Source organism: Toxotes jaculatrix, chromosome 14 (assembly GCF_017976425.1).
Source record: "Toxotes jaculatrix isolate fToxJac2 chromosome 14, fToxJac2.pri, whole genome shotgun sequence".
Taxonomy (NCBI): domain Eukaryota; kingdom Metazoa; phylum Chordata; class Actinopteri; family Toxotidae; genus Toxotes; species Toxotes jaculatrix.
Genome location: NC_054407.1, coordinates 1,993,274 through 2,009,046, shown reverse-complemented (window position 1 = coordinate 2,009,046; position 15,773 = coordinate 1,993,274). Strand labels below are relative to the sequence as shown.

The following is a 15,773-nucleotide window of genomic DNA, read 5'->3' as shown; positions in this document are numbered from 1 at the left end:
AGTAAAATTCTGATTTTGCTTTCTGAAGGAGAGAGAGAACAAACTTTAAGTTTGTTGTCTGAGACTTTTCCGGTGTTTTGGAGACTCTGTCTCTGTGTCTCTGTGTCTCTGTATCGCTCTGCGGTTACTGTCTTCAACGAGCAGCGCGTGCTGCCGTGAGCCCCTCCCCCGTCCCAAAGTACTTATAGTCGGTCTCCCAGCAGCCTCTCACAGAGGTTCCAGCTGCAGTCAGAGCAGAGAGGACACCCACAGCACTCCACGTCCAGACTGTTGTTCATGTGGGTCAGATAGGTGGACGGACGCGTGTTGCTGCAGCTCCTGGTGTTTTCATCTTTGATTCATTTGTTCAACACAACTGAGCCACAATGGTTTCTGTGCGCCACTCACTTGAGAGTAACGCACGCGGCCACAGAGCCATTGTTTACACACGCGACCAGCTGTTAGCGCTGTGTAAACCTGGACTGTCTCATGGAGCCAGACATGAAATCCCGAAGGAGATACGGAGGAGACGCCGGGGCTGCAGGGCTGGAGCTAAAGTGCAGGAAAGGAAGAGGAGACAGAAGCTCTCCGTTCCTGCGATCATCACGGGGAACGAGCTGACGGCGCTGATCAGCAGCCAGAGGGAGTTCAAGGAGTGCAGCTGGTTGAGTTTTACAGAGACATGGATGGACTCGCACGTCCCGGACCACAGCGCCGCAGCACCCGGCTTTGTGACAGAGTACGTCCCTCTTGTCCAGCGGCAGCCTGTGTCCACAACGACTGTGAGGAGATGGACACAGGAGGCTGAGGAGGCCCTGCAGGACTGCTTTGAGTGCACAGACTGGGATGCGCTCTGCCAGCCTCATGGGGAGGACATCAGCGCCATGAGGGACTGCATCACTGAATACATCAGATTCTGTGAGGACACCGTCATGAACCTCCCGTCAAGCTGAGGGAGAGGAAAGACTCATACAGGAGGAAGCTGGAGGACAAACTCCAGCAGGACAACATGAGGGACTGTGGTCAGGAATGAAAGAGATCATAGGATGTGGGAGGACAGACAGGCTGTCTGAGGGAGACATGGAGAGAGTGAACGAGTGTAACATCTACTTCAACAGGTTTAACTCTCACACTTGGAAATCTTTCCTGCCACGAGCCATAAGACAGAGTACAGCTCCTCATCTGTGTGGGACAGATGACTCTGGACTGAGAGCAGCAGTAACCGGCACATTTTGCACATGCTAGCTTTTGGCTAGTGGAATTTCAATTCTAATTTTAATTTTAATTTTAATGACCTTTTTGTATTTTTTTTAAATATATTTCCTGATCTTTATAGATTCATGTACAGTTTGCTGAGCACCTGTTCATTGATGCTGCAAGAGTGAAATTTGTTAAGTTCGGGATGAATAAAGTTCATCTATCAATCATATTTATAATCATGTCTTTATTTATGCTGCATCTCACTATAAAAATGTTTGTAATGATCATTTGCTGAACAGCACATTTCTAATCCAATTCAGTTTTATTTATTGATGGAAGAATAATGGGATGGATATACTTTTCCTATGCCTTTGTTATATTCTGTGCAGCCTGACCTACAATACCTTGAACTACAGCAAGGCTCACACATTGTTCCCTTGAGACGTTCAAGGAAACCAGCTGCATGTTTAGACTCTGACTTTGATTACCAGCTCGAAGGGGAGGTGAACTCCTGTGTGTATAAAGAAGACACAGAGTATTACAAAGATTCTTGATTCATGGTTGATGTATATTCCTTCTTGCAAGAATAAATACTGAATACTCTGATTGTCTCTGAGTGTTGGCTGATTTGGTTAGAATTTTACTAACATAACTTGGCCCTTGGAGTCAGATCTCAATATCTCCTCTATTCTCTGGATTTGGACCTGACACTGTGCACATTTGGAAAAGCCCTCCACCCTGCACCGATTACTAGGAGCAGTTTAGGGAGGCCGGGGCCTGCTGGAGAGGCGAGGGGTGATGAGATTCAGGGAAACTGAGCAGGACCAGGACGATTCAGGTGCAGTATTGATTTAAGTGAAAAGCTTACAGAGAAGCTTGAAAGAGTCTGTAGGAAGACCAAAAACTACCTCACGTGTTAGAAATAAAAGAAAAGCTCAAGAGGAGCTATAGAAAAAAAGAAAAAAAAAGTCAGGGACTTATAGAGGAAAAAGATAATAAAAATGATAATAAAAAAGAGATAAATGCCAACAGTGGGATAGAAATCCCAGATCCATACAGTGATGATGGACCCTATGCACAGCAACTAAAGAATGCATACTTGAATGGTCTTATGCCCCAAATTAGTAGCTTTGTGAGAAAACATCATGTATGCAAGTTTGCTGAGACAAAATGTATGTTCAGCTGAAAGGCACTTTAGGAATAAGAAGGAGAAGAAGGATTCAAAATGAGCAAGTGTGTATCTCTGAGTGTTCTGATGTTTATTACAGAGGGGATCAACGCAGACCAGACTGGAGCCGGCGAGGTGGCCACGGTAGTGGCTGTGGCAGGGGAAGAGGCAGAGGCGGGGGGCAGAGGAGGAGGATGGGACAATGAAGCCTGCTTTATGTGTGGACGGCAAGGTCATTTTGCGCACGCACACGCACACGCACACACACACACACACACACACATATCACTATAGTCTCGACATTGTAACGGCAGGGCCAGGATCAGTCACCTCTAAATTGTCGCAGAAAGTAGCAGACTCAGTTCCTACAACTGTGATAATCCAAACACCGGAGCTGATGCATTGTACGATGTACTATCACCACACCCCAATAATGAACAGTCATTATGGATCTTACATTTCCAGCCCCTAATTGCTTATGCGAGATGCAAAACAATTACCACAAATGATCAAACAGTAGAGCCATAAAACATTCTACATAAGATCTATTACACTGTTAAATGTACAGTGTGGACACTCGGACTGACATTCTCAAACTGTTAACATTGCGTGTTTCAGCAGGCACAGTTTGTTTATAGGTCTGTCCTTATGTTAGTCTTAGTCTGCACACTGACTCACCTCACTGTACCACTTTATCTTTATCACTCGGCCCATATTCCAGGAGTTGTGAGGATGAATTTCGAATGCAGTTGTTCTCCACTTCTCTCTGAGCTTGTAAGGAAGCTTTGAAATAACAACTCATATTAGTAGGATTATCCATTTCTTCCATGAATTGTGTTCCTACATCCAATCAGAAAAAGAGTGTAAGCACTTAACGCTTTATTATCTTCAGCTTTGATCTGAGGCCACTTCAAAGCTTTATCCATGTATGCATTTGCGATCTTCAGCTCATCTCCATATTGCCTCTGGAACAACTTTCTGGCCTCGAGGTAGCCTCTGTCAGGTGACATATGCTCACAGCTACCAACAAGTTCTTGCAGCTCCCTGCTGGTATACTGCTCCAAGTAGTACAACATGTCCTATAACTGTCTGTTTTATCATCCACAGCATGCTCAAATGCCCTGATGAAGGACTTATAAGTGAGAGGGTCACCTTTAAAAACTGGAATGGCTTTCAAAGGGAGATATGACCTCCTCTGTTGCTGTACCAGCATCTCAGTAATCACATTCTGCCTCTGGATAACTTCATGCAGTCCTCCATCATTGTGAGCTTTTCAGTATTTTCAACAAAGTCTCTTAATGGTGCTGCTCTTGGTTCATACCAGTTATGTTGATCTGCTTGTCCCTCATCTTCATCCAGTAAAGCCACAACTGCAGCATTTATATCCTCGAACTCAGTGAATGTTTTACCAAACTGATCATGAAGCATTTCTTCTACCTCATGCACAGTTGAGCCATCTAGTTTCAAGTTTTCAATAATTCTCATTATGCTTGTAAGCTGAGATAATTTGCCTCTTCTGGATCCAATAAGCCTGCTTATCTTATCCTCCACTGCCTTCTCTGAGGGCTTTGGTGCCCTCTTGTGGGTGGATTGTTCCATGGCCACAGTAAGAACCACTTGGCAAACTGCTGATATCTAAATCCATGTCAAAGCAATGCAATCTGTCCACTAATCTTCTTTATCACCACTATTAAGCAAAACCTTCAGCATTAAGTATGACTGGTAACTGTGTTCAACCATGTTTACTTACAAGATTCAATCATAAACACATCTTGCTCCTTAGGCTGCTTAATCATAACTGACACCTAAGTGGCTGTGACCTCACACCCTCACAAACAATCAACCAAAAAAGGGGCATTACAACATTTTTCTCAGTTAACCATTGAACACTGTCATTATGGCTCTTACAGGAACAATGTAAACAAGATACCCTAGCACTGCTGACATTTCTTGCAGAGCAAAGACACAAAGGGAGTAAAAATAAATTATAGTTAAGGAAATCAAAGGTGAAATACTTAGGATATGACATATCAGGTGAAGGCAGGTCATTGGATGAGACAAGAAAAACAGCCATTTTAAAAGCTCCTAAACCTAAAACAAAGAGACAAATGATGTCTTTTCTTGGTTTGGTAAATTTCTGTAGAGGCTGGATTCCACATTATGCTGAAGAAACAGCATCATTATCTGAATTAATTTATAGCACAGCTATGGCAGTGCATGATCTTGTTACTTGGACTCCAGAAGCCAACGAAGCATTTGAAAGAATTAATGGTAGGAACATCTGTGTTAGGATTACCAAATTATTTAAAACTATTTGAACAAACTGTTGATTGTAAAAATGGATATATGACATCAGTGTTGACTCAAAAATACAGAGGTAAATATAAACCTTTAGCTTATTACTCTTCTAAGTTAGACACTGTTTCACCAGCTCTGCCTGTGTGTGTTCACGCTGTGATTGCAGCATCCATGGCAGTACAGGCTTCAGCTTCTGTAGTGTTGTTTCATCCATTAACACTCAAGGTATCACATGCTGTGTCAGTCATTTTTCTACAAAATAAACTTTTCTTATTTATCACCAGCAGGACACCTTTGTTGTATGACAGCATTACTATCACAGCCACACCTTAAATCCATCAACATTGTTGCCCACAGCTGTAGACAGTGAACCATGACTGTATGGCAGAAATAGAAGAAACAGTTTTACCAAGGTAGGATCTTGCTGATAGTCCAGTTGCAAATGCAGATATGACTATGTTTGTGGGTGGGTCATGTAGGAAGAATCTAGATGGAACTAATGCCACTGGCTATGCTGTAGTTACACTTGATAAAATATTAAAATCACACCTGTCAGCACAGGCAGCTGAACTGATAGCTTTAACAGAAGCTTGTAAATTAACAAAAGGAAAACTGTGTCCAACAGAAACTATCCAACACAGATCATCCACACTGAACGCAGCAGCGGAGCAACATCAACTTCAGAGACACAGCGAATATTCAAATGTACAGCTCGAAGATCATTTCAGCATCGGAATCCAATCCTCCATCAACCAGACAATCGTTCCCAATGAACAAGCAGCAGTCAACATACAGGCCGCAATCCCTCCATGGATACACGGCCTCCACGCGCACATGCACAGGTGAGCTCACCTGGCTGTAGTTCGCTTTGACAGCGGCTCCTTAAACTTCACTTTCACAACCAGCGCCTACCTCCATACTTTGTCTCCGATGTCTGCATTTCATCCTCTTGAATTCGGCTCCGTTGCTCCGTCAGATGCTTTATGACTGTGACTGTGATTAATGTCTTTTATGTTGACATAATGTAGAGACTTCGCAGTCCTAAGAGATGGACCTAAGATGGACCCTACTGTCTGACGCTACACAAAAAATCCACTGAACCTTAATTTAACAGTTTATTAACAAACAAAAGATAATCAACTCATGAGAACGTGCTCTAAAATATAACCAAAATAATCTGTGATCAAAGAAAATTAACGGTCAACAGAAAATACGGCGTCCCACCCGCTGTCTGTCTCTCAAACAAAAGAAGGTCCAACAGGTGATATCAACTAATGTACACGCCCATAACCATGTGACCCGCTATCCCCCCAATCAACATGATCACATGAACAATATCGTAATAAACAAAAAAAATACAATATCTCTTAACTTTACTACTAGCAAAAATACATAATACATTCATGGCTCCTACAACCTTGGAAACAATCGACATAAAGTGCAGGACGACTGGTCTCTAATCAGTCTCCAAACAGAAAAACGTTATTAATCCCCGTAGGGAAATTCTTTGGTTACGTACAAACTCCCCATTGAAAATGAAGAACAAGAAGAAGAGTTGCACAGAGAATGTGTACACCAAGAGAAGAGAAAAAATGTTTCTGAAACAAATACGATAAAATGAAGTGAAAAAAGTATAAATATATGAAAATAAAAGTAAAAATATTGCAATACCCTCCTTAAGATATACATATATTCCACTGTCAAACAGAACAATATAAAAAATAGAAAAACAAAGACATCTTGATATTGGCATTATGTACATGAGGTATGTGGTTTAAAGGTTTAATAATGAAGTATACACAGTATACATGAGTCTGTGATAGAGTTCAGAGTTATACAGTTTGATTTCTACAGATAGGAATGATTTCCTGTGTCTCTCTGTTGTGCAGCGTGGAACAATGAGTCTGTTGCTGAACGAGCTTCTGTGACTAATCAGCACATGGTGGAGAAAGTGTGAAGGAGAGTCCAATATTGTCCTAACTTTGGACAACATTGTCCTCTCCAATACTGTATTCAGTGAGTCCAGTCCGTCCCCCACAACACAGCTGGCCTTCCTGATGATCTTATTGAGTCTGTTAGTGTCCTTTACCCTCAGACTGCTGCCCCAGCAGACAACAGCATACAGGATGGCACTGGCCACCACAGACTCATAGAACATCCACAGCATCGTCCGGCAGATGTTAAAGGACATTAGCTGTCTCAGAAAATAGAGACGGCTCTGGCCCTTTTTGTATATAGTGTCCACATTTTTGGACCAGTCCAGTTTGTAATCTAGATACATGTGGACATCATGAAGCTCAACCATCTCTGAACCAGAGAGGAGAGGTCCTCAGTCAGGTAAAGTTCCCCTAATCAGGTGACCCCACCCCCTCTGTCTGTCTCTCTGTCTCAGTGCATGAAGACAGTGAGAGAGGTGAAAGGTCAAAGGTCTGACTGGGTCTGCAGGGAAAAGCAGCCTCATGGATCAACAGGATGAGAGGAAGCAGGGACAGAGAGAAGTCTGCTCCCTGAGTAACTTCACTTTGATTCCACTGAACTGAGGTTTACTTCATCATCAGCAGATCTGAACAGAGACAAACACAAGTTTCTGACTGAGGGAGGTGACTTACTTTCTCTCTCTCTCTCTCTCTCTGTCTCTCTCTGTCTCTCTCTGCTCTTGAGGCAAAGCAGAATTTGACCAGTAGAGCTGCTGCCAGTCCCAGTCCCAGTCCCAGTCCAGCATAGAGACCAATCCTTCCCCGACTCTCTGGTTGTGGGCTCACAGTTGGTCTGTGAGGTTTGGGGGGATCAGCAGCTGCTGTAAAGGACATAAAAATGTGGCTGATTTAAATCTTTAAACTGCTGCTGAAAGAAAAAGAATCTTTCAAGTACAAACAGTAAATATTCTCTGGTTCCAGCTTCTCAGGTGTAAAGATTTTCTGCTAAAATATTTTTGTATTTGCGACTGTTAGTCAGACAGAAGAAGCTGAGTCGACTTACCGATGACAGTGAGTTGACATTTGTCATTGCTCACACCATAATCTGTCCTCACATCACACCGGTACAGGCCTGAGTCCTCAGTCCTGAGACTGGACACGTGGAGTCTGATTTGTCCGTCTCTGAGGACGTCTTTGTTGCACTGGACTCGTCCTGAAAACTGTTCATCCTGAGACTCTGGGACCTCAACACCCTCCTGTAGATGATACAGGACTGAGCCTTTGTGATCAGTGATCAGTTCACAGTAGATATAAAGGGAGTTGGAGGAGCTGTCAGGTTTGGGTGTGAACCTCCATTCCAGTGTGACGTTGTGCTTCTCCTCTGCCTGATAGGAGCTCTGTGTCACTGTCACTACAAATGCTCCTGCTGAGGAGACAGAGAGGGAAAGTGAGGACCAGACAAACTGACAACGTCTTTATTTCTTTCTGCTTTATGGACAATAAAGTGAAGGAGTAAACTAACCACAGACACAGGAGGTCAGGATGATGAGCTGCAGGATCCAGCAGATCATCTTCTCCTGTGAGAGGAGACAGAGGTGAAGAGTCAGAAACAGCTGAGATCAAAGTTCCAGGTAGAAGAAGGAAAACCTACAGTGTGACTTCATTCAGTCATCACCATGCTCCTTTCTCTGTATGATCCTGCTGATTCCAAACTGAGCAAAGGACAGGACAGGACACCAAGCCTTAATGCTGATGGCAAAAACACTGTGAGCTACAATCACAGACATGTTAAGTGTGTTTTTCCCTCAGAGGACATCTGACATCTATAGTGAGAGAAAAACTACTTTCTAAGCTGCAGTGATGTTCAGTGGTTCAGCTCTCCAGTCTGTCTCTCACTGGCTCTAACACACAAACCTTCTGCCATGCAGAACTTACTATAGTACTCACAGCAGTGTTATCCTCAGAGCTGCAGAGTAAACAGAGCTGTGTTGTGCTCATACTAACTTTTACTATTGTGTGAATCCGAAGCAGAACAGTTTTCCGGGAGAAGATTTCGGGGCAGATCCGCTGGACACTCTCAGACATGCGTTTAGATCCGGCAGAGGTCCAGACCGTAACGTCTGACTCTGAAAGGCGCAGTCGCTGTCCAGATCCGCTCGGGGTCAGCGGCGGCGGCGGCGGCTTTTGGGACTGAAGCCCCGAATGTCACTTCAAAAGCCCCGGATCTTTTTAAGCTTATAAAAATGATTATAACCCTGACACAATGTTCCTTTTAAACTGCATTAAAACTTATTACTGGGCAAATAGCCTACAACAACAGCCAAGGAGTTTAATAATAAAGTAATGTAATTACTCTGCTTGACTGCTTTGGTGCTGCAAAGATCTTGTATAAGGCCGATGTCCCACTTTCTGCTGATCGCTTTGGTCATTGGAGTGAGACCGCTTACTGTTAATACAAGATCTTTGTACCGACATAACAATGACGGATGAGAGACGTGACAGAAAAACAACATAAATCAGCATCCGTACAATAACGTTAACAACAGCACACTACGCAAAGTATAATGGAGCGAGCAAACAAGCTAAACCAAACTATACGCATGTTAGCTCGTTCAGTAGAAGCCGCTAACATATAAGATGTTAAAAACACAACACGCTAAACATACAAGTTAAAAACTACACAGACACAGTACTCACAGACTGTAGTGGTCACAGGATGAAGCGAGTGAAAACATCCACCAACATTGCGGGGGGGTTCACACCACGCGCAAATTCCCCCGGCAGGAAGCCGCTGCCAGAGCTTGCTAGAAGGGAACGCAGAACTTCAGACGTCTTCAGACAGACAAACCGCGTCTTGTTCCTCCTCTGTCCTCTTGATTGGTTGGAATAGCTTTTACACTTTTATACCTCCGTTGCCATTTTCATAAACTAAAGAAAAATACATCTTTTACATTTTTAAAATTTTTTACACTTTAACTTATTAACTTTGATATTATTTTTAACCTAAAGACAGCACAATTATACTCAGAGCCAGAGGTGGGACCAAGTCATTGTTTTGCAAGTCCCAAGTAAGTCTCAAGTCTTGGCCCTCAAGTCCCGAGTCAAGTCCCAAGTCAAGACAGGCAAGTCCCGAGTCAAGTCCAAAGTCAAGATTGACAAGTCTCAAGTCAAGTCCAAAGTCCTACACTTTGAGTTTCAAGTCCTTTCGAGTCCTTTTAACCACACAGCAATAATATATTATGTAAGAGGTAAGCATATTAAACAGATGTCAGAACATCCCTTATAGCCACACATGAACTGTATTGAAACTACTCTTAATTACTCATATTATTAATATCAATCTTAACATTGTGTGATAATATATTTTGTATCTTAGTGTGTTACGTTGCAGCACGTAGACCAGCAACTCACGTGTGCAAGCTAACTTGTTTTTTCGTCAATGGACTGCTGGAGAGTAAGAACAACGAGCAGTATAACTTTGTTTTCCTGTCGGAAAAATCCGTCTGACAGCAAGCTAAAACGGTACACATATTCTTAATATAGCGCACATTTAAAGTGACCTTGATTTTATTAGGTTTGCCTCTTTGTAGGTGGCTAAAATATGCGTTGCTGCTAACCGCCGTCTACTGTGTGATACCTTGACTAATGTTATGTATAAGTACCTCAACCATAGCCCTGTTAAAAAAATACTTAACAAAGGTATGAATAAGGGAGTGAACTCGCAGTAGACGCAACAAATTACCGTGTTTGCAATGATTTAGCTACACAGCAAAGAAAAAGCTACTTAGCCAATAAATGTAAGCTTTCATTCAGAACTTACCTTTCTTTGTGCAACTTTAGATGTCGAACGAAGTTCGAAGTTGTTGCGTCTCCATCTGTAATCTTCGAGCCACATGTTTTGCATACTGCAATTCGTTTTTTATTGACCACCTCGTAGTTTTTATACCCGAACGAAACTATCTTTGGTATCATTTTTTCCAGCTAGCGCGCTGTTTGACAGTCCGTCTTCATTGGTTGTCCTGCAATTTGATTGGATGGATGCTGTCGGATCAAAACAACGTTGATCTAATTTGATTGGATGTTGTGCCGACAGCACACACACAGACGCACACATACAAAGAAAGATACAGAGCGTTCCTTAAATAACATCCTTTTTAATCTTTGGGTTTTTGAGGAAAGTAGCAAGTCTTGTCGAGTCAAAAGGCTCAAGTCCAAGTGAAGTCACAAGTCATTGATGTTAAAGTCCAAGTCGAGTTGCAAGTCTCTTTACATTTTGTCAAGTCGAGTCTAAAGTCATCAAATTCATGACTCGAGTCTGACTCGAGTCCAAGTCATGTGACTCGAGTCCACACCTCTGCTCAGAGCTGCAGAGTAAACAGAGCTGTGTTGTGCTCATACTAACTTGTACTATTGTGTGAATCTGGAGCAGGAGAGTTTTTATTACTGAGACTGTGCAGCAGCTTTTTAATTCTGAATAATCCTAGTTTCAAACTTCAATTTACTCAGAAAAAGTTATAATATCTTACAGATAAATCTATATAACTATGGATAATCATAGAGATAATTTAGGACAAAAACGCTTGATGCTCTAACTCTGTTCAGTCAAAGTCCATCAAATAAAGAACAATATGAATATCACTCATTTCATTGTTGAAGAATCATGAAGCGACACAAAATCCTTCGGTAACAAGTGAGATGTGAGGATTCACAGGCTGTACATTAAAAACACACAGAGGCTGATGACTGAACTCTGCTGGAAAATCTAATCAAATCAACCTTTACCGTCACTGAGGAACCGACAGGACTTCTGCTGCTGCACTGTGCTCCGGATAGGCTGAAAGGTCTGAGACTCAGAGTCCTGCTTATAACCTGCTTAAGGCACCTCCCTTTTTGCATCACCAACAACAGGGAAAAAGGGAGGTGCCTTAAGCAGCTCAGAAAAAGGGAGGTGCCTTTTGTCCCAGGCACCTCCCTGTTGTTGGTGATGCAAAAAGGGAGGTGCAAAAAGGGAGGTGCCTTAAGCAGCTCCCTTTTTGCATCATCAGCCTCTGGTAAAAAGGGAGGTGCCTTTTGTCCCAGGCACCTCCCTGTTGTTGGTGATGCAAAAAGGGAGGTGCCTTAAGCAGGTTATAAGCAGGACTCTGTGGCAGACTTTCAGTCACCTCCCTGTAGGCACCAGGGAGGTGCCTCCCCTTTTTCATGCCTTGTCAGGCCTGGACTGGTAATCGGGCATACCGGGCACTTTCCCGGTGGGCCGACAGTCCTAGGGGCCGATGCAATTTAGAGGGGGTGGCCCATTGGTCCATCTTCAATATAGACAGCGGACTAAACCAATCAGGATATAGTATCTTACCAGAGCGGCCCCACCCCTTTCTCTGCACTGATCCCTGCCAGTTTAGTGTTGAGCGTGGAAACATGGAGAAGCGGAAGAAAGCAGGTGCGGAGAAGTTGCGGGCTAAAAGATGAAATAATCTCACTATAGACGCTGCAACATGTGCTAAAATAACAGACATATTCTCTGGAGGACAGAGTGACCGGGGAAGTGTAGCACAGACACAGCAGGTAAACAGGTAGTAGTGTTAGGATAATACCGGGACGTTTAGGTGATGGACAGGCATGAACTGCGTCTTTGGATATTCGTTTTTGGGTTTGGACACAGACACCGTCATTGACAGAGTTGCAGAGAAAAGTGAACTCCTACAGAAGCTCCTACTATACTAAGGTGAGAGGATGTTTTTAATATTAACACCAATTATATTATTCAGTGAAATGTTCAAAATGACATAAAATTTATCATGGGACTCAAAAACATCTCCCTTTAATGGATTCCTCTTTTTTCTGCTTAGGAAGCCTCTGTCTCTCAGGTTTTGTTGACTGTTCGTTTTCACAAAGTAAGCAATATAAGTATGAAAATTCATTTAATTGTTTTGTTTGAACACATTTGTAGTTATTTTTTTCATCAACACTCATTGTATCCTTTTCTGTTACTTACTATTTTTAAGGTTCCATTTCAGGATCCTCATCCTCATTCAGCATTGTTCACGAGATTGACAGGCATTTGGTTTCTGGGTAAGTGAGTAGAGATCAATCTGATTTTTTTTTTAAATGAACATTTAATGACAGTTTCATTGTTTATATGTCTGTCATTCTTTCAGGATGTAATTTCTTTTTGGGATTATTTTTTCATATATCTTCAGGTGTCATAAATCATGATTCACCAACTAAATGCACAGTACTTTTCTGTGCCTATTTATCTGCCTTTCCCATGTTTTGCCAGTTAGTAATCTTTGTAATGTTTTAATTTCACTCAACCAATATCCATAATATCCCTTTCTCTGTTTTCCTCAGTATCTAAAGGTTGTTTTATGTAAGTAGTATGTAAAGGTCTTTTTTTCCTTGGTTTTTTATATGTAGCGTAAACACAGGCTGTAAAGCTGTTTTTATTTTCTTTGAAGGATCCTTTCAGTCGCAAAAAAGTTGCCTTACTTCTTGTGTTCATTTGAAGCAAATTGAGTTGTGAGTATAATTTCCTGAATATGTTATCATATTTCTGAAATCTACTGGGGGCTCTCCTCTCTCCACTTCCAGGTGAACTGTCAGCCAACGTGCTCCTGACCTTGTGTGTAAGATGTATTTGAAATAAACCATTGAATGTGTAGTTACTGTGAGTTTGCTGGTGGTTTTTGGGAGCTGGGATTTTTCCTTTAAATGTTGCGACATGGTTTCCCCTAGGACAAGACGTAACAATAGTAAAATACATTGCTTCGGGGATCACATACATAAATTAGTCCGTTGTGCACCGCTAATTATGAGGGGCCAGTCTAAGCCAAAACTGCCAGGGCCGTTTTTTTGTCCCAGTCCAGCCCTGAACGGTTGGGATGGTATGCAAACTGGAGGGGGTCGAATGATGCACTACAACACATTACAGATTACTAAAGCACACAAAGATCCACTGTGATGTACAGTACAAGCAACAACAGCAGTAGCACTAGTAGTAATAGTAAGAGCAGCAGATCCAGAGTCTAGTTGACTTAGTAACATGTGTTAATGGGATATGCATGAGCACAAATGGACAGAGAGAGGAGCTCAGTGCATCATGGGAACTCCCCCAGCAGTTTTATCACATCTTCTGAAGTCTGTGATTTGTGCACTACAGCAAAAAAAGCATTTAAATGGAACAATATCTACAGACCCTCTTATTTATTCCAAACACTACAAGTCAGTAATGTTTGATCATTCCTGATGATGAGGAGCGAGCAGGAAGTCCATCACAGCTACTAAGACCACTGCTGAAAGGCCTCTGATTCACATCTCTGAAGGTTTATATCAGTTTTTGATTGTTAACTGTTTTAACTTTTTCTTTTTAATGTTCATTGAACTGTTTAACAAACTATTAAACACCTCATTTCTTTCTTTAAACTCTTTTACTGTTGGACTGAAACACTTGCTTCCAATGACACTACTATACAATTAGCATTGCTACTATCAGTGATATTACTGCCACTAATGAATGAAAGAAAAGTCACATAAACATTTCGTGTTGGTTAATAACAAACTGATGTTGAACATTGTAGAAGAGAAGCAGAGGTCAGTAAGAGGGAGTGGTCCTCCCTAACCCAAACTTATTCTTCCTGCTGCTCATAGTGAAATGTTCAGTGTAATATTCTGAAATGTTGCATTATTTCTTCATCTCTGTACTTGTGAACCAACTGACCTGACAGCTAAATGAATGTGTGTCCCACTGGTTTCAGGCTCCAGAGCTCAGGAGATGTTAAAGTTTGGCTTGTATTAAATCAGACTGAGAGACTCATGAACAGAATCAGAGAACTTTAAAACTGTGCACTCCTGACCTCTAGTGGCTGGAGTCAGTGTGACATGTTCTCACATTACACACCTTCTAATGCATGTTTGAACTCATCACTTCATAAATGTACAATTCTGATTGAAATTTAAGCCAAAGCCCAGTGAACAACCTTAAATGCTACAAAGGTAAGTGGTAAAGCTGCCCCGTTGTGGTGGGAGTCTCATGCCGTCTTCTCTCCGTAGGCTCACTCAGGGCTCTGGAGCTGGTCTCCTGTTTCATCTGCACCTTGAACTTCACATAGAGGAATTTGACTTTTCACTTTTTTGATGGTGGAAACACAAAGAGAAATGTCCCTGTTTTATCAGTTTGTAATGTTATTGATCAGTTTGTAATGTTGTAACAATTTGAATGTAGTGGAACTGCTGATTTTGTTTCTTTTATGTGGATTTTGGTACCACCTAATGGTGCCTGTTAAATTGCAGTTTAAAAAGGAAGTGACAAACAAGCAGTTCAGTGTGTGTCATCCTTTTAATCCAGTGACATGTTTATGTGTCAATTTCCGTACTTTCTTTTGGGGTTTTTTGTCACTTCATGTATATATACTACACCTCTGAGGGCAGACGAAGCCGCAGAGAGTGACAGCAGAAGAGTAAAGAGCAGAGAAAGAACAGAACTAGAAGTTGACTCAGTCAACCTAGACTGTCAGGGGACTTTCCATCATGCACCAAGCTCCTCTCTCTCTCTCTGTACTCATTCATATCCCATTAACACATGTTAGTAACTCAACTTCTTCTCTTTCCTGTGTAGTGACATTCATGTGTGAATGAGAACAGAGGGCGTCTGCCTCCCAGGGCCAAGCTGGTAGATGGTTCCACAGTAGAGGAGCCTGATAACTGAAGGATCTGCCACCTATTGTACTTTTGGAGACATTAGGAAGCACAAGTCTGTCTGTGTTCTGGGAGCGGAGAGTTGTAGCAGGGTAATAAGGTACTATGATGTCCCTGAGATATGATGGTGGCACATCTGAAGGACAGATGTGAATGCAGCAGAAAGGAAGGTTTACATGAGAGAGAAGTTGTTAGGATCAGTGTTTGAACTGTTTGAACAAACACTTTGCCTTAAGTACCTTAACTCTTTCATTACACTTCATGTAAGTGGAAACCTCGCAAGTGATATGAACATTACTCCTGTCCACTTTTACAGCAGGTACTCACCTTCCTTTTGTGTCCTCTTGTCCATGTACAGAGCAGATGTCCCTCTCTGACTCAGCAATTATTCTGAAGAACTGTCTGTCTCATCGATCTGTCCAGTCCAACTGTTTCTCTGATGATTTTGTTTTCTGTGGCTTTGTCTTCACCAGCCGCAGCTTGTGACATCACATTCTAGAATGATGACACATGAAAGACAT

The 15,773-nt window shown here is 42.2% G+C and overlaps 1 protein-coding gene across 1 annotated transcript; it reads right to left on the bottom strand.

Moving 5' to 3' along the window:
- Positions 1–5,749: 5,749 nt before the first annotated feature.
- On the bottom strand, positions 5,750–9,001 carry LOC121192689. The gene is made up of 4 exons (XM_041054486.1): positions 8,566–9,001; positions 8,084–8,138; positions 7,625–7,987; positions 5,750–7,442 (listed from the first exon to the last, which is right to left on the bottom strand). Exons 1-4 carry the CDS (start codon positions 8,644–8,646, stop codon positions 7,189–7,191), a joined length of 753 nt encoding a protein of 250 aa, XP_040910420.1. The 5' UTR covers positions 8,647–9,001; the 3' UTR covers positions 5,750–7,188.
- Between the last annotated feature and the right edge of the window lie 6,772 nt (positions 9,002–15,773).

Coding starts and splice junctions, on each gene's coding strand:
- LOC121192689 (XM_041054486.1), bottom strand. CDS start 8,646: ATGTCTGAGAGTGTCCAGCGGATCTGCCCCGAAATCTTCTCCCGGAAA. Junction 8,139..8,565: donor GGATTCACACAATAGTAAAA/GTTAGTATGAGC, acceptor CTCCTCTCACAG/GAGAAGATGATCTGCTGGAT. Junction 7,988..8,083: donor CCTGACCTCCTGTGTCTGTG/GTTAGTTTACTC, acceptor CTGTCTCCTCAG/CAGGAGCATTTGTAGTGACA.